This window comes from Cavia porcellus, unplaced genomic scaffold (assembly GCF_034190915.1).
Source record: "Cavia porcellus strain 051 isolate PalLab524CR breed Dunkin Hartley unplaced genomic scaffold, mCavPor4.1 scaffold_1, whole genome shotgun sequence".
In the NCBI taxonomy this organism is placed as follows: domain Eukaryota; kingdom Metazoa; phylum Chordata; class Mammalia; order Rodentia; family Caviidae; genus Cavia; species Cavia porcellus.
The window spans coordinates 205187650-205210097 of NW_026947484.1; the positions used below are offsets into that span (position 1 = coordinate 205187650).

At 41.3% G+C, this 22448-nt stretch overlaps 1 protein-coding gene across 27 annotated transcripts in view; it reads left to right on the forward strand.

The window, feature by feature from the left end:
• The window catches only part of Ehmt1 (euchromatic histone lysine methyltransferase 1), a 175318-nt gene that overhangs the window by 131995 nt on the left and 20875 nt on the right, over nt 1–22448 (forward strand). For all 27 annotated transcript variants that reach the window (XM_063228480.1, XM_063228590.1, XM_063228607.1 and 24 more), the window contains 3 exons: nt 2086–2208; nt 9066–9167; nt 10576–10680. In XM_063228480.1, coding sequence (XP_063084550.1) covers nt 2086–2208; nt 9066–9167; nt 10576–10680 — 330 coding nt within the window. The remainder of the gene's footprint in view (nt 1–2085; nt 2209–9065; nt 9168–10575; nt 10681–22448) is intronic.

Genomic DNA, 22448 nt, shown 5'->3' on the forward strand with positions numbered 1-22448 from the left:
GGAGGGCACCCTGGGAGTCACAGAAGCACTGTGTCTCAGCTTGTGGAGGCCCTGTCAACATGTGGAGCCTTTGTCTTTCTCTGTTTGCTGTTTCTTCTTCAGTTTGTCACTCTAGAGAGAAAGGGCTCATGTTTGCATTGTGTGTTAAATGTGCAGGGCTGTGAGGCAGAGGTGAATCTTCTTGGTGTCACAAACTTGCCTGGAATGAAGGTTTGGGAACATCTGGAGGAGGGTCCTGCCAGGTGCAGGATAGTTTACTGCATCCCGCCTCCTGGATGAGACAGGCTGAACTCATTGGAAGCTACATTTCTTTGGGCATCTCTTGCCTGTTTGAAAATCCTACTAGTCATCTGGCAGGCCTGTTTGACTCTGTTTTTTCCTGTGTCTCAGTGGCCTCTTTGTTTTCCTAGAACATGGTCAGTTTCTTTCCTGGGAGTATAGCTTGCTGTCTGTGAAGGTTTGTGCCAGGCCCTCACCCCAACTTTTCAGGCAGGCCTTATCCCTCGCCTCCAAGGTACAGGGCTATCCAGGTGTCTGGCTCATCTGGGGTGTAACACCCTGGGGTGCCAAAGAAGAACAGAGCTCTATGCTCTATACAGACAGAGCCTGGCTTGCCCTGCAGAGGGCAGCCTTGGCCTCAGCCCCATTATCAGCACTGCCTAGCTTATGCTCATTTCTTTGCTTAAGTTAAAATTAGCTACAGTAGGATTCTGTTTTTACTTTGCCCTCAAATTTAGCAGCCTGGCTTTGTCTTTGAACTTTTGTGTTTAAAATAAACCTGTTTCTTCCACCATGTTTATGCCTCAGTGCTCTGATTGTTCAGATCTGTAACCTCTTATCCATGGGCCTGAGTTCCAGGCCATGAAGCACAACTCCTGAAATAACCTAAGTCTTCTCTGGAACCCCTTGGCCATCTCAGAGCCACTTACAAGTGGCTAGAAGCATGTGATTGTACCTGGCTCCCCATCCACCCAGTTCCAGGCTTGTGTCAATCACTTGCTTAAACTACTTCTGTTTTGTAATTGCTGATTGTAAAGCATTAGTATTTTCACTTTCTTTTTTTTTCAGTACTGGGGATCAAACTCAATGACCTTGTGCTTGAAGGACAGGCACTTATGCCACTAGGCTAAATCTCTTACCCTTCACATTTATTTCATTCAGTAAACGTTTGACTGATAGATTGAATTTTAACTCCTCAGTAGTGTAAGAAGTTAGCTCTTTTCTCTTGTGAAGAAAAGTTTTCAGTTGTCAACAGCTGGCTGACTTTTCGCACACATCTGGCATTGAGGACTTTACTCTGTGCACCTGCAAGTTCTTTACCTCACTAGAAAAATTAGAAATTTCTCGAAAATTCTTATTACTGGAAATTAAGTTTTGATTTTTATTTTTTAAAATTTAATTAATTATTTAATTTTGTGTTTTGAGGCAGGGTCTTGCTATACAGTTCAGACTGATTTGAACTCACTTTGTAGCCCACATTGGCCTCAAACTTGCAGCGATCTTTCTGCTTCAAGGTTCCTAGTGCTGGGATGGCAGGTGTGTGCCACCACACTGGACTTGTTCTTTTTTATTTTGGGCAACACTGGACAGAGAGTCAGGCCAGCAGAGTGATGAGCCAGGTTCTGTTTGGCTTCTCCACACCCTCTTTCTTGAGGTCCCTCTGCACCCACCCTACTTTGCCTTCTTGAAAGGCTAGCACCATCTTGCTCATTTCTAAAGATGCACTCACTACTCTGCTGTAAACCCTTAGGAATAGGGGCTGGGGATTTAGCTCAGTGGCATAAACGCCTGCCTCGCAAGCAGGCAGTCCTGAGTTAGATCCCTGGTACCGATTAAAAAACAAAAAAAGTTTAGGAATGGAATGCAGTCTAGTGAAACTGTTCTTCTTAAATTAAAACTTGATAGAGAAAAGTTGTGTCTTAAATGCAGCTTTTGAAGATTTAGACATAATTAATTGGTCAGTAAAACAATTCTAATGTCATTCATCAAATCTTTTTTCAAGGGTGGAAGCATCTAAGTCCTTTGCTTGTGGGTAGAGCTGCAGCAACCACTTTCTGGAAACCTGAACTATTTTTGTTTTACTAGGCTGGAGCCAATATTGATACCTGCTCGGAAGACCAGCGGACTCCACTGATGGAGGCTGCAGAGAACAACCATTTGGATGCAGTGAAGTACCTCATCAAGGCTGGGGCACAGGTGGACCCCAAGGTATGCCCCACTCTGAGTCCACATGGCTGTTTCATGCGGAGATGTTTCTCAGAAGGATGAACAGTTCTTCACGGAGCACCTTCAAACATTTCCTCATGTAGTTGTTCCTCACCTTACATGTTGACCTTGTTTATTAGCACCTAGTCTGCTATATAGAAGAGAGGCAAATCAACCTATGTGAAGTTTGCTACACAAAAACCTCATCCTTCCTTCCTTCAAAGTATTTTCCCTCTTTTGGCTTCTCCTCAGAGCAGTCAGGCAAAAAAGGAAATGGGAGCTGAGTGTCATGGTGCACATCTGTAGTGCCAGCATTCAGGAGTTCAAGGTCAGCCTGGACTCACAGTGAGAATCTGTCTCTAAAACAAATAAATGTTTAAGTAAATACGCTTTTAAAAAGAAAAATGGAAGGGGCTGGGGATTTAGCTCAGCTGCCTTGCAAGCAGGCAGTCGTGAGTTCGATCCCCGGTACCAACAAAAAGGACAAAAAAGACCAAAAAAGAAAGAAAGAAAGAAAGAAAGAAAGAAAGAAAGAAAAATGGAAAGCATCCAAATTGGAAAGGAAGAAGTAAATGGGTTTCTGTTCTGAATGACATAATCCTGCACATAGAAAACCTTAAAGGATCCACAAAAATATTATTAGAGCTAATGCTCTAACTCAGCAAAGAAATACACATTACAATAAGTTATATTTTTATATACTTGTAGTTTAAAAAGGGAAGTAAGACAGTTCATTTACTGTGGCATCAAAAAGAATAATATGCTTAGGAATACATTTAAGGAGGCAAAAAATATTTACATAAGCCATTGCTGAAATTAGAGAAGTCACACATAGAATCAGTGTTTACATATTAGATGACTTAATATAGTTAAAATGAAAATGCTACTCAAAGCAGTCTGCGGGTACCATGCAATCCTTATCAAAACCCCCACAACCTTTTCTACAGTTAGAGAAAAAGCCATTCCAACATTTGTATTGAGTCTCAGGGGATCTGGAATAGTACCCAGACATTTTTGGGGGAAAAAAAAAAGGAGAACTCGGAGTTGCTGATTTGAAAACTGTCTATAAGCTATAATAATGAAAGCTGGTGTAAAGACAGAGATGCAAGTAAAACAGAAGAGAAAGCCCAGAAATAAACCCTTCCTTATGTAGTCAGCGGACTCTTACCACAACTTGGAGACCTGGCAAAGGGCCAGCAGATAATGCTAGAAATGCACCATGTCTGCACGCAGAAGAATGTGGTGAGACTTGCACCTTGTATTGTGTGAGAGAGTTAGAGCAAAATGGATGAAAGAACTCAATATAAGAGAAAACGGTAAAGAAGTCTCTTGAGCATTCTTTTGGCAGTGATCTCTTGGATATGACACCAAAAGCACAAACAGTAAAAGAAAGTAGAAAAACTTTATCAAAATTAAAACTTCTACACATCCTGGGGCTGGAGATTTAGCTCAGTGGCATAAGCGCCTGCCTTGCAAGCGCGTGGTCGTGAGTTTGATCCCCGGTACCGATTTAAAAAAAAATTCTATAAATCCAAAAGATACTGTCAAGATAATGAATAGACAACCCACAGAATGGAAAAAATATTTGCAAATCCTGTATATGATAAAGGGTTTCTATCCAGAATATATTAAGAAATCCTATAATTCAACAATAAAAACTCCTGAAAAAATCTGGTTAAAAAGGGGCAAAAGCTTTGAATAGACATTTCTCTAAAGAAGATGTGCATATGGTCAATTAGATGCTTGACATTGTTGATCACCAGGGTGTTCTTATCTGGAAATGGGAAAGTAAATGTTGGTGAGAATGTGGAAAAGTTAAGACCCTAGTACATGGATAGTGTTACTCTCGTATGGTGCAGCCACTGTAAATAACAGTTTGGTAGTTCCTCAAATCACTAAACAGGATTGCCATGTGCTTCAGTGATTCTGCCCCACAGTATATACCCAAAGAAGTAAAAGCAGACATGAAGATTTTGAGCAGCAGTGTTCATTGCAACAATGTTCACATGAGCTGAAGAGATAGAAAGAACCCAGGTGACCATCAGCAGAGAAATGAACAACACTCGGTCAGTGCATGCAGTAGTACCACATTGCTGTGTCATAGGGAGAAATGAAGCATTAGATTTAAGTGCTGTGTGCAAGGAAGGAACCTTGAAGGCCTAAAGGGAAAGGAAATGATGCTGAAGGACACACATCGGGGTTAGGTGTGGAACAGGCACAGACTGCCCAGGATTGAAAGACTGGGCTGGGATTGCTATATATGTTTGGGTTGTGAAAAAGGCATGAAATTGTGATGATGGAAATAGAAAATGTAACTAATGCTACTGAATTCTACACCTAAAAAATAAGCTGGGCATGTTGGTGCTTGCCTATCATCGCAGTACTTGGGAGGCTGAGGCAGGAGGATTGCCACAAGTATGAGATCAGCCTGGGCTACATAGTGAACTTAAGGCCATCCTGAACTACGTAGTGAGACCCTGTCTCAGAAAACCAGGAGAAAGATTGAAATGGGAAATTCTGTTATATGTTGCCATAGTTTTAAAAAATGTAAACATAGGGGCTGGGGATTTAGCTCAGCGGCATAAGCGCCTGCCTTGCAAGCAGGCAGTCATGAGTTTGATCCCTGGTACTGATAAAAATGAAAAACAAAAATGTAAACATTTGGCCTGGTAGCTCAATGGTGGACATTTCCTGGCAAGCATGGCACCTTGGCTTCACTGCCAACACTGGAGAAAGAAAAGGTAAAAAATATTCTTAAAGTCTTTTCAAACTCATTTTTTACCAACTGAAAAGTGACCATTACTTTTTATCCTAATTTTTCAACTTCCTTTTTTAACATCACATTAAATTTTTATTATTTCTTAGGCATAAAATACTGATAGCACTTCAGATGACTTCATCAGTATTTTATGTTATTGCATCTTTTTAAAACCAAATTTGTGTATAAATATGTATTTTCTACTTTGTTGTAAGCAGCATTTCAGTAAACATTTTAAGACTTTTTTTGTTTTGTTTTTCTTTAACGAAAGATGTGTTGTTTGCTGGCTTGAACTCCTTGGCTTGGGTGACCTTTGGTAGGGCTTGTTCTACTACTCTTTATAAATTGTTCTAGGAATGTCTGAGCCTGCCCTTACCATCACTCTATTGTGAGTTTTTCAGTACTAACAATTTGATATGTAAATTAGGTTTTCTTTCCTTTACTGTGTCAATTATTGCCTTTTTGTGTGTGTGTGTCTTTTTTTGAGGCAGGGTTTCATTGTTTATAGTTTCATAGTTCAGGATGGCCTTGAACTCATTTTGTAGCTCAGGCTGGCCTCGAATTTAGTGATGTTCCTGCCTCAGCCTCCTCAGTGCTGGGATTATGGGTATGCACCACTGCACTCAGCTTATTGTTCCTTTTATAGTCAATTTTTTTCAGGTTACACTTACTTGCATTATTTACATATGCTACATATTTTTTTTCAAGTTCGTATTTAGTCCGTTTATTTGGTTTTTGATGGTTTTTAAAATATGGAAGCCTTTAGTTTTTCTATAAATAGGTTTAGAGAATAATTAGCAATGTTTTCATCCTGGCAGGCGGGCAAACTCCATGCTCATGCCATTGTGTACCAGGGAGCTGTTGTCCAACCTCATCATAGAGGACTGGAGCCCTGGAGAAATCCAGGGCTAGGAATGTGGAGGAAGAGCTCAGGGTGCCCTGGAGCAGCTGGAATCTGCAGGGCACAGTCACTGGTAACCTAGATTGGACAAAGCAGAAGAAACGAAAATAAAAACTCACCTACAGAAATTAATTGAGTATGTGAAACAGATTTTAGACCATGATCAAATTTTATGATCAGAGCCTCAGAAGATAGACGAGAGAAAAGCTAACACAGACAAATTGGAAAATATGGTCATAGATTCCTCAAATTTGGAAAAAAAACAAGCAACCTACAGATTTAAGAAACAGGCAAGCACATCATAAAAAAGTCATACCTAACCACATCACATTTCAACTCTTGAAAACTAAAGACAAAGAAAACTTTAAAGTGTCATGAGAGAAAAACAGTATCACACACACGCAAGCAGTGTAGTGAGGTCCTGTACCACTTCCTGCCCATGGCAGTGGGCCTGTCACAGGAGGATGTTGTCATTGCACTGAAAGGAGGGCAGTGGAGGCAGTAGCAGCCCTTTCCTGAGCCCCAGGGGTGCCTGATTATGTTAGCCAGCAGGCCAGGCCCAGCAGCAGCAGCCACCACTTGAGGAAAAGGCAAGCAACTGTGTCCAGCAGGGATAACATAAGATAATGTTTAAACAAATTCAGAAGTTAAGGGTTTAATAGCAGTAGCACAAAGGAAAACAGTGTGTATGAATGAAATCGCTCTGTCCTGAGCTGTTTTTGTTTTTTTGTTTTTTTAATTTTTTCTTTAAAGTGAATAGAATAAAGCAGATCAGAACAGAACAATGCAAGCAACATGGGTCTTCAAAACAAGACAACAGGAAATCAACAATGGCTACCATAATGTCTCTTGTTTTCTTCAAAGTAGCTGTCCGTATCTTCACACACAATAAATTCAAACAAAACAAAATAATATAAAACCAATCAAAACAAAAGAATGAAAGAATTACAGGCCTTTAAAACCAGACAGTAGGAAATCAGCAATGGCTACCATAAAGTCTCTTGCTCTCAACATGTTGTGAGGTAGTTTTTGTGCTGTGTTAAGTAAAGAGAGTTAAACATGAATATTGTAATCTCTGGAGAAAGTACTAAGAAACGAAACAGCTTTATGAGAAAAAAAGATAGAGGAAGTGAGGATGTTCAAAAATAGTTTGTGTGACTAAAATGTAAGAAACAAGGAATAAAGACAAATGGGACAAGTAGAAGACAAGTGGCCAAGTGGTAGGTTGAACCTGTGCTTGTCTACAGCTGCAGATACAGACTGAGCTCTCTGCGCTGGAAAGGTAAGTGTGTGTCTCACAGACAGAAAAGAAAGAACCGGTAGTGTTCTCTGTGGTGCTTTCACACCAGTGTGAAGACAGCGTGGTGGGAGTGAAGGGTGAGAGGTGCAGTATGCACACAGTGAGCAAGGATTGAGGAAAAGGCAAAGGTACAAAGCTTAGAAAGTAATGAGGAAGATTATCTTTGTGATTCTATGAAGAACTCCTTAGGCAAGACAAAAATAAACAGCCTGAAAGAAAAACAGGCAAAGGACATAAACATGCAACCTACAAAGGAGGAAACAATAAATGAACACAAAACGTGAAAAGCATTTAAAAACCTGACTAAAATACCATTTTAATTATTGCATTATATAAAACTTAAGATGTTGGGAATACTTGGCAAGGTGCTGCCCTTTAGGCAGTGGGCAGATAGGTTGGTAGCTGACTTCATGTACTAGCAGTTCTCAAGTGGCCAGTGCTGGCTTGTAGGAGCAGACATGGCAATATTCAGTGTGTTTTAGACAACAAGAAGTCCAAAACAACTCAGTGTTCTCAAACCAAGAATGATTGTTACATGTTATCTACAAATATTCTCAAAAACATGTATGGAACTAAACAGGAATTGCAAAAGTACCTAGAGTGTGTTGCAGACCATTTCAAAGTATGAGACTCACTGGTGGATGCAGGTTTCATAAAGTATCAAGAGATGAGTAACAGGATAGGTACTGTATGCATGAAGGTGGCTGTCTGGGAGGAGGATGAAGACACTGGGTGGGGCAGTAGTGCTCCCTTGGGCAAATATGATTTGAATTTCTGCTTGAGCCAAAACAAAGTGAATGGCACACCTTACAGCTCTGAAGAGTAGATGACAACTTTTTCTACATTTTACAACTTTCACATCTTTCTTCTTCATGGTTCCCTTGACTGTCTGTCACTCTGTGAAATCCCTCTCTTCCACTGACAGGTACACAGGTGCCTGACTTCTTGCCTGAGTGTGTGTCTACCGGTTGCAGTGTGGGACAGCTGACCCTACTGCTTCTGCCACACACATTTCTGCACTTAAAACTTGAAGCAGTCCTCCAGTGTTGGTCCTGAAGGCCAGTCACATGGGGCTTTGGTTTCCAGGTTGTCCTTGATAAGGTTATGTGTGCTGATGGATATTAGTCTTAATAGAAGCATACTCAGTAATATATACTAAAACCTAGGACTGCAGCTCTGAGTTAGAAAAAGAGAAAAATAGTAAAGACAGAAGAAGGTCAGTAGAGAGATGGCAGTAGGACCTATAGGAGAAAAGGCAGAGTGTCTGGCCCAGCCTTGGGCTGGATGGACTCTCAGGCTGGCCTCCAGCTATCACCACATGGCCCTCCTGGCATCCCCTGGAGCTTCTGGGTCTGACCTGTTCCTGTATGTATTTTTCTTGAGATGGTTCCACTAGTATGATCTGTGTAGTGTCCTCGAGGAAACAGCTGAAAGCTAATGAGATGTGTCCAACAGCCAAAAGAAGTGGAAACCAGTGATGGCAGGTCTGTTGGGCTACAGTAAGGGCTTGGCTCTGTTTTTGTCTGGAGTACAACTGCTGAGCCGTCCATGTGACCTTAGTGCTCAGAGGGCCCAGTAGGAGCAGCTTGGCTGGAGTGGAATCTGGGCTATCACCTGGCCGCCTGGCTGTGTGGTAGGAATAGGTGGTCTTGTCAGGTGGTTTGTTCAGATATGTGATGGTACCATGGCTCCTACCACCTGTTTTGCCTTATTGGGGTCAAAGGGCTTGGATGTTGGCTCTGCCTTGTGGCCTCTGTGCTCAGTGACAAGACTATACGCCTCAACCTGAGCTCCCCTGTCAGATGGATCCCTGCTCCTGAATGGAGCAGAAGTCTCTGTGGCCCCATGCTGCGGGCCTAGGCACAGGTGACTCTGTGGGCTAAGCAGCATTTGTGTTGCAGGATGCAGAGGGCTCCACCTGTTTGCACTTGGCTGCCAAGAAAGGCCACTACGACGTGGTTCAGTATCTGCTGTCCAATGGACAGATGGATGTCAACTGCCAGGTAAAGCCATATCCCATTTGAATGTGTCTGTTTGTCTCTGTCTCTGTCTCTGTCTCTCTCTCTCTCTCTCACACACACACACACAGAGTCGTCTTCTGCTTCTGCAATTGTTCTCCATAGTGCCCCATTCACTCAGATTCTTCCAGGGCCTTATCCCTGTTGCCAGCCTACTCTGCAGGGAACCCTCCCAACTGTTTAGCTGGCAGTTCTTCCCTTGGGTTCTGCCTGGGCCACTATCTCTATCAGGCCCATTTTAGTTGTCATCTTGAGTGAGGTATTCTAAACACAGAACAGCTCCTACCCTCCTGCAGCCAGCCTCCTTTCCAGCCTGGCTTGTCCCCAGGGATTGGCTGTGTCCTCACTGATCTGTGTCCCCATTGGCAGAGTCAGAGTTTTGCCCACATGGTGGTCTGTGGAGTCTCATCTGTGTCTGTACACAGCAGATACTCACAGATGTCTGTCAAGTTCATGAGTGGCCTGGCAATGCCTGGCATCAGGGCCACTCAGCACACAGTGGCCCCTAGATGCACAGCACTGGGATGATCTCCATCGCCTTGGGTAGTTCTGTCCCTGCCTCTCAGCCCAACACTTCCCCATCTCCTGTGCCTTTGTACGCTCCCCTCCCAGGTATATCTGAAACAGCAGCTTGTGGGTGGGCCTTTTTCTGAAGTGCTCCGTGTCCCTGTCTGGTTGCGTTTGTCCTCATGTAGTTAGGTTTTCTGCCACCCTGCATTTGCTGGGCCTCCCTCCCCCATCCAGGGCCTGGGCAGTGCCAAAAGTCAGCTGCGGAGAGAATGTCTTCCGTTGCATGTCCAGAGAAATACAGACTGTGAGCTGCAGGAAGCCCTTTTGAAAGTAGTGGTTGAGGGCTGAGTGTGTCACCTCCGAACTAGGAATTAGCATCTTGACTTAGTTCCTGAAAGTGAAACTGCCCAGGGTGCAGTAGACTTGGGTACAGTGGTAGGGAGACAGCTCATGAGACCCTCAGTTGACCCTGCAACACCTTCTGCTGCTGTCTTCCTCCAGGAAGAGGCAGAAATGTTCAACCATGGGCTGATGTCCATCTGTTTGTCACACTGGGGCCAAGAGGGTATGTGGAGGGTGCTGTTGTGCACACTTTCTGTCTTTAGGTGCCTTCAGCCTGGTGAGGGTACAAAGACTGTTGAGTTCTCTGTTTCCAGGGTCCTCTTCACACGCTGACTGGAGTGGTAGCTTTGCCAGCAGAGTGCAGAGCAGCAGTGCCAGGGGTGATGCCCAGTGCCATGCAGGCTCTGTGATCATGCGTCACCCAGGGAAGTGCTCTGTAGCTTTCTGGTACCACCTCTCAGGTCCTGAGCAAGGTGTGTGGAATGCCTGGAGATAGAATTCTTGGGTAATACGGTAGCTGTGTTTCCCTCTTTCCACTCAGGATGATGGTGGTTGGACACCGATGATCTGGGCCACTGAGTACAAGCATGTGGAGCTTGTGAAGCTGCTGCTATCCAAGGGCTCCGACATCAACATCCGGGATAATGTGAGTCTCATCCCCAGGAGCCCCTGGGGATAAGTTGTCTAAGAGGTGGGCGAGAGTCATTCCTGGGCCACTAAGTCAGTTGTGTCCCTAGTTGTTAGCTTGGAAGAGACAAAGGAACGCATACAGACTGTGGTTTAAGATACTACACTGAGAGGAAAAAAAAAAAAAAAAAAGATACTACACTGAGCATTAAGTTTTTTGGGTCTGAAGTCAGGGAATCATGTTGCCCAGTCCTTGTGGGCATCAGCTTAGCCCAACAGCGGGTATCTGCCTCACTTACAAGGGAATTTGTTGTGAGTCTGCAAGGGCTGGCAGAGCAGAACAAATACGGTGAGGCAACAGGATGTGAGCAGGTGCCCTGCCTGATGCTAATGGGAAAGTCACTGACAGAAAGTGAATTAAAGTTCAGGGTTGTTTATACATGTTTGTCATGTTGGTATCAGAAAGGAAGGTTTGACGTATGATCTGAAAGCATTGCTGAGCATGCATCTGCAGCTGGACCCTGGCTTCTGCCTGTGAAACCTGGTGGTCATGGCTACAGGTCCTTCTCCCACCCAGAAGTCAAAACACCCCTCAGCCTCAGTGCCAAAACAGGGCTCTTCCTGGAGGGCAGTTCTGGAACACCATTCTGCAGGGCAGTGTGCCCTTGGCTGCACCCGTCACAGGAGTTTCTGCTCCTGTGAAATTTCATGTGATCAGAACCCACTTTTGTGGCACCATGGCCACCCACAGCAAAGGGGCCATGGCTTTGTACATGGGGCTTTGAATAAGGAGAGGACAGAAGCAGGGAGGAGGAATAGACACTGCTTCCTGATGGATTACAGTGCTGAAGGGCCACTGAAGTGCTCTCTCTGTCAGTCAGCTCTACATTGTTGTAGCAAATAACCTGAAGTAGTCAGCTGATAAAAAGTTTATTTTTAAAAAATTTTGTTGGTCCAGGAATTTAGCTCAGTTGGTGTAAGCACCTGCCTGGCAAGTGCAAATTTGTGAATTCAATCCCTGATACCAAAAAAAAAATGTTAATGAGGGACACCAAAGCAAATCTTTATTTTAACAAGAGAGTCCATGCATAGGAGAGAGCACTCCTAGACTAAAACCTGAGAAGTGAGTGAGAGGGCTGCTTAAATAGCAACCGTAGGCCAGTTATGGCAAGGGACAGGGCTGAAAACTTGCTGTGAATGTTGGGTATCTAAATATGGGGTCTAGATCCTTCCCTTCCTGATCTTAGCTACTCCATGGTGCCCACCCTTTTTCAAAAAGGTAGCATATCCTCTGAAGTGGCGGAGTTAGGGAGGGGGACCATGCTTCCTGCACTTTCATGTTGTATTGTGGAGTGGTAGTTTGATAAAGGGGGAGAACCCTGAAGCAGGTTGTCCTAGTCTACTGAGGGTAGTAGACAGACAAGGGCCAGGGGCATGACAACCATTTGTGGAGCCATATCCTCCAACCAGCCTGCAGGGTTAAAATGAGAAAAGTCATGCATTCCTCATCTGCCTCATTCCCTGCTGAGATTTCATTCTCCTTAATCTTAAAGGGAACTAAAGGGCCTAAAGACCATCTTCCATAATGATGTTGAAGCTGATCTGGGACAGTTGACTCGGTGTACTGAAGGAATAAAAATCTCTTGCCAACTGCTCTAGTAATATATACACTGTTCTGGACGTTCCTCTGGAGACGTTGATTGGAAGCCCTGCATCATCATCTGCTTAAGTTGGAATTTCTTTAGTCTGGAAGGAGCAAACTTTACCAACAGTTTAAAAATAGAAGTTAAGCTGGGCGTGGTGGCTCGTGCCTGTAATCCCAGCACTCGGGAGGCTGAGGCAGGAGGATCGTTGTGAGTTCGAGACCAGCCTGGGCTACAAAGTGAGCTCAAGGGCAGCCTGAGCTGCATGGTGAGACTCTGTCTCAAAAAGCCAATAATAATAATAATAATAATAATAATAATAATAATAATGATACAAGATAGTATCATTATCCCTAAAGGAGACTAGTGGAGCTTTCTTTCTTCCAGTGTCATTGCACTGCTCGCAGATGCACAAGCAAGTGCCTTTTCTTCTCAGTGCTTCTATCTAAAAACTGCCTCCAAGACTGTATCTAGCCTTTGTCCAAGGACAAACAATTGCCAATACCTCCCTTACTTTGAGATCTTTCTCCACCATTTTCTCTAGTCTGGCTGTATTCTGTTGGTACAGAAACTTGACTCTGAGGTGACCCCATCTTGTATATCAGGGAAAATTCTATCCAGAGACAAATTGCTCTTCTACCCATAATGTAGATTCAGGACTGGCCCACACAATTAGTACTCTAACCCCTCTTACCCCCTGGATTGAAATTAGCCAATCAACATTGATTTCCATTTGTATTGTCCTTGCAAATGCAGCCCATAGTAGATGTGCTTTGAGTCCAGAGACCTTCCTGAATATGAAGAGTAGTCTGTTAGCAGAGTACAAGTGTCTTAAAATCCTCAGCAGATATCCCTTGACTAATATCCTATTACTCTGGCTAAACATTGTGGTCTGGGGTGTCAGCTACTTCAGCAGCCTTTTTAAGAATGTGTTCTTTCTCATCGGGAGTACAGCATCGAGTTAATGCTGTAGTCAGTTGCGTTCAACTTAATCCACCCCTGAATTTACCAGGATTCCTGAAAAAATTGCCAAATCTTTCTTAACATGTCTGTTACCAAGAAGAGAACATATTCTGATAGTGCTTCTATCCCTAGCTGACACTTTCTGTAATGAAATTCCTTTAAGTAAAATGGGGTCCTGGTATGTTTTCTGATTTTAGCCCTGAATTGATGGGACAGGTAGTGGTGAGGGCCAAGGTGAAGAGGTTTTGCCTTGGTTGGAAATGAAGCTAGGGGATTTTGAAACTGTAGCCATCCAAATAACTCTATGAAAACCTGGATGTAAGGGAATATCTCACCACTTCCTTCCCTTTAACAGAACAGATCTGGCTGCACAATGGTATTGTAATTCAGAGACCCATATTTTGTTCAGTATTCTTGGTTTCCCAATTTATACTGAGGCTAAGCTCTGCTACCAGAAGAAGACCATCCTGTATTTCTTCAAATCATCCTTCTTGCCAGACATGGCAACATATAATCCCAACACTTGGGAGGTTGTGTGTTTTAAGGCTGGCCTGGGCTACATAATAAGTTCAAGGCCACCTTTAACTACATAGTGAGACCTTGTCTTTAAGAGCACAAAACAAAACAAAACAAACAAAATCATCCTTAAATTTTCCCTGATTAGCCAAAAGGTATGCTATTTCTAGGTTCTTAGGAGTACTCTGCCTTAGGAGTGGTTCCCATGATTGGTGTAAAACCTGAATTTACTACCCTTTGGCTATCACGTGGAACAAGAGAAGTATAGCAAACAAATACCAAAATCAAGAGCTTTTTCACACAGTACACTCTTGATGTTTCTAAGAAGAGACAGACTCAAAGAAAGACAACAACAGACTAGGTTGCAACAATAGTCAATACAACAAAAACGTCAAGACCAATATTTTCCCAGACAAGTACACAATCCAAAGTAAGTTGGAAATTACTCATAGATAAAAGAACAATATAGAGAAGATGATAGTGAACTTCAGTTCTGGAGAAGTCTGAGGAATTCCAACTCCCTATCCAGAAAGTCTGTTTTAGTAGAAAAGACTCATTGTTCCCTAGAACCAGCAAGGTAATTAAGTCCATACCCAGAACCATACATATCTAAGCCTACCCTAGCCTGTCTAACCTTGGATTAACTGTGTTTGATCAAGCTAAAGCAAGCCACAGGCCCAGCTTGCCTACTGAGGATGCATAGCAAAACAATGCACATGGTCTCACTCTGTCTCCTTGATGGTATCTTGGCATGTGAGTAGGGCTAGTAGTCTCAACCCACCCTACTGCAGGGGTCTAGTGTGCTCTTAAAACCAGGTTGTCGTCAAACAGTTCAGGATGGCCTTAAACTGGCAGCAGTCCTCAGCCACTTGTGCTGGGATTACAGACCTGTACCACCACACCCAGCAGTTAAGAGTTTTCATTCTCGTTTTTCCCTGTGTCAGTTTCATTGTTTCTGTTGACTATTCTTAAGGTATTTTCTTTTTTGAATTTTATTTTAAAGAGGACAAAACAAAATAAAACCAGTCAAAACAAGCCAGTGTAAGTGATACAGGATTCAAAACATTATGAAATCAACAATAGTTACCATAATACCTTTTTGCCATTTTTTTTTTTTTTTTTTTTTTTGTACCAGGGATTGAACTCACTAACTCACACATGCCAGGCAGGTGCTTGTGCCACTGAGCTAAATCCCCAGCCCCTGTAATGCCTTTTGATGTCTTCAGAGTAGCTGCAGATAACTTCAGACACAGTAAAAATCAACAGAATAGAATAGAAAAATAAAAACAAGATAATGAATGCAGTAAAGGACTTCAAAACAAGCAAATACTAAATCCAAAATTGCTACCATAATGTATTGTGCTATCTTCTCCTGCCATTGGATTTAACATAAATAAAACAAAAGAGAGTAAAACCCAACAAAACAATGGAAACAATGTAGGACTTCAAAACAAGATCCAGGGAATCAACAATGGCTACCATCCTCTAAAGGAGATGATGTTACACTGTATACGGCTATCCTCTGAACCTGTGATCAGACCACTGGCCCTAGACTGCATTGTCAGAGAAACCCTAAAGCACCACAGGCATCCAGGTGCATTTCACCTTGATAGCTATCATCACAGCTTGAGTTTCTCCAGAGAGGCTGATCATTTATGGGGTAAGGGGTACAATTGGTACTTTTGTTTGCCAGCCCACATGCTGGAAGGGGCTGGGGTCTGGCTGTTTCCAGCCTAGCAGTGGCCTGCACATGGTGCCAGTTCCTAGACTGGGCTTGCTTCCTGGTGTGGCTTTGTTCTTTCCTCATTCCATGAATGGTGCTGACTGCAGGGAGAGGCTTAGGTCTGGCTGTTCCCAGTCCAGCGGTGGCTCGTGCATGGTGCTGGTTCCCAGACTGGGCTTGCTTCCCCCTTTAAGGTATTTTCTTTTCTTTTCTTTTTCTTTTTTTTTTTTTTTGTCTTTTTCCTTTTTATTGGTACCAGGGATCGAACTCACAACTGCCTGCTTGGGGTATTTTTTTTTTTTTTAAAAAGGGTTTTTTTTTTTCTCCCTCAAGTGCTGGTTTAACACTCATATATCTTTTGAACTGTATATTTCATGGAAATACCTATTTTTCCATTAACTCTGCTAGATAAATTAATGTGGGCTGCAAGTTATTGCTATTAGGAGGCTTTTTAAAAATATATATATCGGTATAGGAGATCGAAGTCACCAACTCGTGCTTGCACGGCAGGTGCTTGTGCCGATGAGATAAATCCCCAGCTCCTTATTAGCTATTAGGGCTTGAAATACTTTAAGCTATTTTGGCCTGTAGGGTCATACAAGTTGGTTTACCTTTATATGTGTTTTTTGTTCTGACTACTTTTAAAATTGTTTTTTTGCTGACTATCTGGTAATTTAATAAGGCTATGCCTTTGGTGAGCTTTTTTCTATTTTATCATATTTGTTTGGTGTTCCATAAGTATTGCTTACTTGTGTTTTAAACTCTTATGTTAGGGAAATGTTTTTATAGTTTCTCTAAGCATTATCTTTTAGTTTTTCCTTAACTCCATTTAGCCTTGATTTGGTCTTAGTAGCCGCTGGATAATTGTCCATGTTTTCTTATTTTCTTTGTGGCTTGAGTACTTCATTGTAATTCACTCTTTGTCCTCAATTTCAGACATTGTCTTCACATTGAGCATTTCTGAAGTCCGTGAATTCTACACAGTATATTGCTGCAAAGTTGTAGTTCAGAGTATATGGCTTCAGCCATCATGAGCTAGTGATTATTAACAGCAACCTCTGCAATTCAAGGAAATCGCAAATTTCCCTGTAGTTGTTTTTTTGGCAAGAGGTTTGCAAGTAGCTAATCCAAGAGTATTATTCAGTTCTTCTTGATGCTGATTGGTTGCTGCTCTGTAACTCTTTTCTAACAAATGCACAGGGATTCCTGCATCATAACGAGGTGCTCTACTGCACATAGCATGTAGAATGCTTTTGGTTTTTGTTCTGCAAACCCAAAGTCCATAAGTTGCCACCAAAATAGCCTGCATATTCTAAGACTATAATACAGTATTTTATTGAATTAAATTAGATAGCTGCAGGAGATATAGCATATTTAGGGTTCAAACTATAGAATTAGGCACTTTTCTAACTATCTGAAATTCACGATTTTTTTTTACAATTCATGGGTGCTCTAACAGTGTAACTCATGCAAATTTCAGGGTCGTGCAGTTCTTTATTTCAAGTACTTCTGTCTGACATATTTTTAAAGATTGTATATCCTTGTTGAATCTTACTATTCAAGTTTTGAACGGTTCTGGTTAGCTTGTCCATTTTCTTAACTGTTTCCCCAAAATTCACCATAGACTTACTGAGTGAAATTGGTGTGGACTTTTGGTTCCTTTCCTCTTTGAACTCCTCTAGTTTCTTCATCCATTCTGTAAACTTTTTGTAGAGTTCCACTATCTAGTATTTGCTTTCTTCTCCCTTTGTGACCCCCTACTCTGCCTTAAGAGAGTTGAAAGAACTTGGCAATCTTCTGTTGTGTTGCTTTCCCAGGCTCCTGTGTATATCTGTCCTTTGTGCACGCATAGCTAAGTGTACCTGTGTGTGTGTGTGTCTCTGTATTTTCTCCCCTCTTTTTTTGGGAACAGGCTGAGGAGTAGTGTGTGGAGAGTATGTGGTTATATGGAGATTTTTAGTAGGATGTTGCCTTCCTGTGTAATTTTCAGCTTGGTATATTCAGTGTTAGTGTTTACTCCTTCCATTATTTAAGTGATTTGGAATCTGTCCCTGTGTAGTAGTTATTTCTGGTTGTAACAGCATCTCCAGATTCCATCATGTAACTCTTCTAACTGATGACCCTTGCAATTACACTTCTCCCCTTTTGTCCATTCTCTGTGTGCACTGTGGCCATTTATTATTTGTAGCTGTTCTGGAGCTAGGTCAAGTGGAAGGAGGAGAATGGAAGGGGGGTTGGATGAGGAGTGTCCAAGTGGGAGGCTTAAATAGAGATAGTGATGGATGAGAAGAAAAGTGTGATGTGTGGTCTGATTCTGTTGGAGTACTGTTAGTTGAGTTGAAGGGTTAGTATTGAGAATTTTCAGACAATATTTGTGGAGGAAAGGATGATATGTGGGAAGAAGGTCTATTTTATGATTGAGGAAAGGTATGTGGTTGTCAGAATCTTATGATAGGAAGGACAGTAGGCTAGTAAGACATGGAAGAGCCAAAGGCTTAGAGTGGGGAAGACAGAAATGACTGGAAAAGCTAAGTATGGAAAATTTAAAACGTGGAATGAGGAGTTTGTGTTTTTGAAATATGATGATAGTGTTGCTTTGGGGGGTTGAGGTAAAAAACTAGACAGGGAGCTAAGGGAAAGAACTTGGACACATTAAATCAGAGCCAATGGAAGAAAAAAATACACAAAATAAAAACTTAATAAAAATTGTAAAAGAACTTAACATAATCATACATTACTAAATAAGTTAACAAACAAAATCCTATACCTATAAGGTATCCAATGGGAACACAGATAAAATATTTCAGTGAGACAGCGTATATGTGATTCACAGGTAGCTTCTTTGCCAGAGCGAGGACTCATACCCCAGTAACTCTGATCCTTCCCTTGCAATGCTAAAACTAGCTTAGACTCAGGATGTCTTTCCCCCAGGGTGCAGGCATTCTTGCAGATATGATCCAGTCTCAGTTCTTGGGTTAGAAACCCTTGCTGTCCCTTTTTGTGCATACAGTGATGAAATAAGCAGACAGATTCATTGGCAGAGAATCGTCCACTGAGTCAGAAATATTCCTTTGTGATCAAATCACAGTAGTAGCAAGCTAACTATTTACAGTGCTGTCTATCAGGGCAAGTTGAGTTGTAAATTGTATTTTTTTTTTTTGGTACTGGGAATTGAACTCATGATTGTGCGCTTGCAAGGCAGGCACTTATGCCGCTGAGCTAAATTCCCAACTGTAGGACAAATTGAGACAGTTTTGGATCTCTCTTTACCTTACCGTAGATAAAAATGCATAGTTACAACGTAAGTATCATAACATCCCAAGCATTGACCCACGCCCTATATACATTAAATGCGATAGCAGTGTCTCCTCTAATGATTTAAAGAAAAGAAACAATAATTTTTATAAAATCAGAATTATCTAAAGTCCAGGGGTTTGGGGATTGGGTAACGTCAGAAGAGGGAAAAGAAAAGGGAAAAAAAGTTTTTTTGAAATTTATTTTTAAAATTAGATTTTATTGGTACATTTGATATATATATAACAGTCACTTTCATCATAGAGAATTTTTACCTGTACATCATATAACTTTTTCCTCACTCCCCTGCCCTCCCCATTTACAAAGCTTTGTTTCCATGTTGCCTCTCTCTCTCTCTCTCTGTCTCTCTCTCTCTACCTCCCCCCCCCCACTTTCATTGTGGTTTCTTACACAGAGAGGCAGTGTGGTATTTACACATGTGTGTCTGATTTATTTCACTTAAGGGTATGGACTCAAGTTACATTCATTTTCCTAGAAATGTCTTGAGCATATTTTTCTTTATTCCAGAGTAGTAATCTATTATATAAAAATATCACATCCTTATCCATTCACCAGTTGATGGACACTTGGGTTGTTTCCAAGATTGGCCTATTACAAACTGTGCCACTATAAACATAGGTGTGCATATGTCACTGTGGTATGATGCTTTTAATTCTTTTGAGAAGATACCCAAGAGTGGAATGGCCAGGTGAAGTAGAACCTTTAATGCTTATTTTTTGGTTCCTGGTATCAAACTCATTTGCCAGGCAGGCACTTAGGCCTCTGAGCTCAATCTCCTGTCCAAAATCGTATTTTTAAAATTTATTTATTTATTTATTTGGTACCAGGGATTGAATTCACGACTTTGCACTTGCCACGTGGGCGCTTCCACCACTGAGCTAAATCCTATTTTTTTGTGAAATCACCACACTGATTTCTACAGTGATTGCACCGGTCTACACTCTAACCAACAGTGGAGAAGTGTTCCTTTTTCCCCACAGCCCTGCCAGCATTTGTTATTGCTTGATTTCTTGGTAACAGCCATTCTTGAGTGAGGTGGAGTCTCAGTGTTGTTTTAATTTGTATTGTTCAAATGACCAATGATGTTGAACATTTTTCATATATTTATTTGCTATTTGTACTTCTTCATCTGTGAAGTATGTACTCATTCAAAAATAGGCATCCAAAAATACCCATTTTGGGATTGGGTCTTTAAACTTGGGAGGTCTATTTTTTTTTTTTTTGGAAGATTTTTGTATGTTCTTACTAGTAATCGTTTGTGGGAGAAACAGCTGAAAAACATTTTTCGCACATTGTAGGTTGTCGCTTTACTGTTGGTGATTTCTTTTTTTTTGGTCTTTTTCATTGTTATGAGTACCGGGGATCGAACTCACGACCGCCCTGCTTGCAAGGCAGGTGCTTATGCCGCTGAGCTAAACCCCCATCCCCTGTTGGTGATTTCTTTTGCTATGCAAAAACTTTTTATAAGATGAGATCCTAGTTGTCGATTCTTTTTGATAGATCCTGTGCAATCACAGTTTTATTCATAAAGTCTTTGCCTTGAGCCGGGCGTGGTGGCTCACGCCTGTAATCCCAGCACTCAGGGAGGCTGAGGTGGGAGGATCGTGGTGAGTTCGAGACCAGCCTGGACTACAAAGTGAGCTCAAGGCCAGCCTGAACTGCATAGTGAGACCCCGTCTTAAAAAAGACAAAAATAAATAAATAAATAAAGTCTTTGCCTGCACCGATGTCTTTCAAGAGTCTTTCCAGCAAACCTAATATTTCTGTTTAATATTTAGATCTTTGATCCATTTTTACTTTAGTGCATGTGAAATATTGGGCATTTGCAAAGCCAGTTTTTTTCTAGTATCGTTTAGTGTAAAGGCTGTCTTCCAATGAATATGTTTGGCACCTTTGTCAAAGGAAAGGTGGCTGAGCATGTGTGGAGTTGTTTCTGTGTCTTCTAATCCATTGATCTTTAGGTCTATTTTTGTTTGCTTGTTGTTTTGCCAGTATCACACTGTTTTTATCACAGTGACTTTAAGTATTGTTTCAAGTCATGAGTTGTGATGCCCCTGCCTTACCTTTGTTGCCCAGAATTGCCTTTCCTATTTTACATCTCTTGTGATTCCAAAGAATGTTAGGATTGATTTCTCTAATTCTGTAAGATATGCTGTTGGAATTTTTATCTGAATTGCCTTAAATCTCTTAGAACTGGTTTCATTGTGTCCTTGAAGTTCCAGTGTGTTGTATTGTCATTATCATTTAATTGTAGAAACTGTTTAATTTCTCCTTAAATTTCATCTGTGAGCCTTTTGTTGTTCAGAAGGCCGTTATTTAATTTTCATGTGTTTTTGAAGTTTTTTTTTTTTTGGCCATAGATTTTAATTTCATTGCACTGTGATCTGATAATGTATATGGGATAATTTCCTTTCATTTACTTAAGCATATTCTGCAAGCTAATATGTGGTCTGTTTTGGAGAACGTCCCACATGCATCTGAGAAGAATGTATATTCTGATGTTGTCGGGTAGAACACTTCTTGGACATCTATCAAGTCTATTTGTTCAAAAGTTTGGTTCAATTCTGATATTGTTGGTGTTTTGTCTAGTTGATCCGTCTTTTTGTGACAGTGGGATATTGAGGTTCCCCCAATGCAATTTGTACTAATTTGATTTTTCACGTCCGTTAATATTTGTTTTATATAGTTGTGTGAACGGATGTTTATTATATATATTTATGATTGTTATCTCTTTCTCCTGGATTGTTCTGTTACAAGGATGTAGTGATCTTCTTTGCCTCTCTTAATCAGTCTTGGCTTGAAATTCACTCTGTCTGCAAATAGAATAGCTACACCTGCTTTGAGGGGGGGGCTCTTATGGCATGGAGTATTGCTGTCATCTTTTGGCTGTTGGTCAAAATTTCTTTTTGAATTAAATGCATTTTTAATATGCAGCATATTGTTGGATCTTGTTTCTTGATCATCTCTGCCAGTCTGTGTCTTTTGATTGCTGAATTGAGACCAGGTTTTTTCTTTTTCTTTTTTTTTTTTTTTTTTTTGGTCTTTTTCATTTTTATCAGTACTGGGGATCGAACTTACGACCACCTGCTTGCAAGGCAAGTGCTTATGCCGCTGAGCTAAATCCCCAGCCCCCAAGACCAGGTTTTTTCTAAAAAAAATTTTTTAAGTCTTGTGCTATGTTGTATGGTAAGGTGGAAATAGGAAGGGGCAAAAGATCCTAATCTTTTGGTTGAGATATGTAAATATTTAGATTAAGATTAATAGGAAAAACTGGGTTTAAAATTGGTAATGAGACAGAGATGTGAAAGGACTACTATAAAATTAGAGAAAAAGTTAACTGAGGCAAGTGAAGAGGGAAGAAGAAAGAAAAATAGAGAAAGGATAAGAAGCAAGAATTCAGACAAAAAGTTATGGGTAAAAGTAGAAGGAATAAAAAGGGACAAGGAAGAATTCCTATAAACTATATTTAAAGAAAAAGGCAAGAAGTACACACGTGTGTACACACAAGTTCAAGAAAAAACCGGAAATTTATGGAATTAAAAGGTAGAGGAAATAAACAGCAGGAGGAAAACAGCAAAAAACAAAATGAGAAGTTTTCTGTTGTTTAGGACGTGTGGTTCTTTTCTA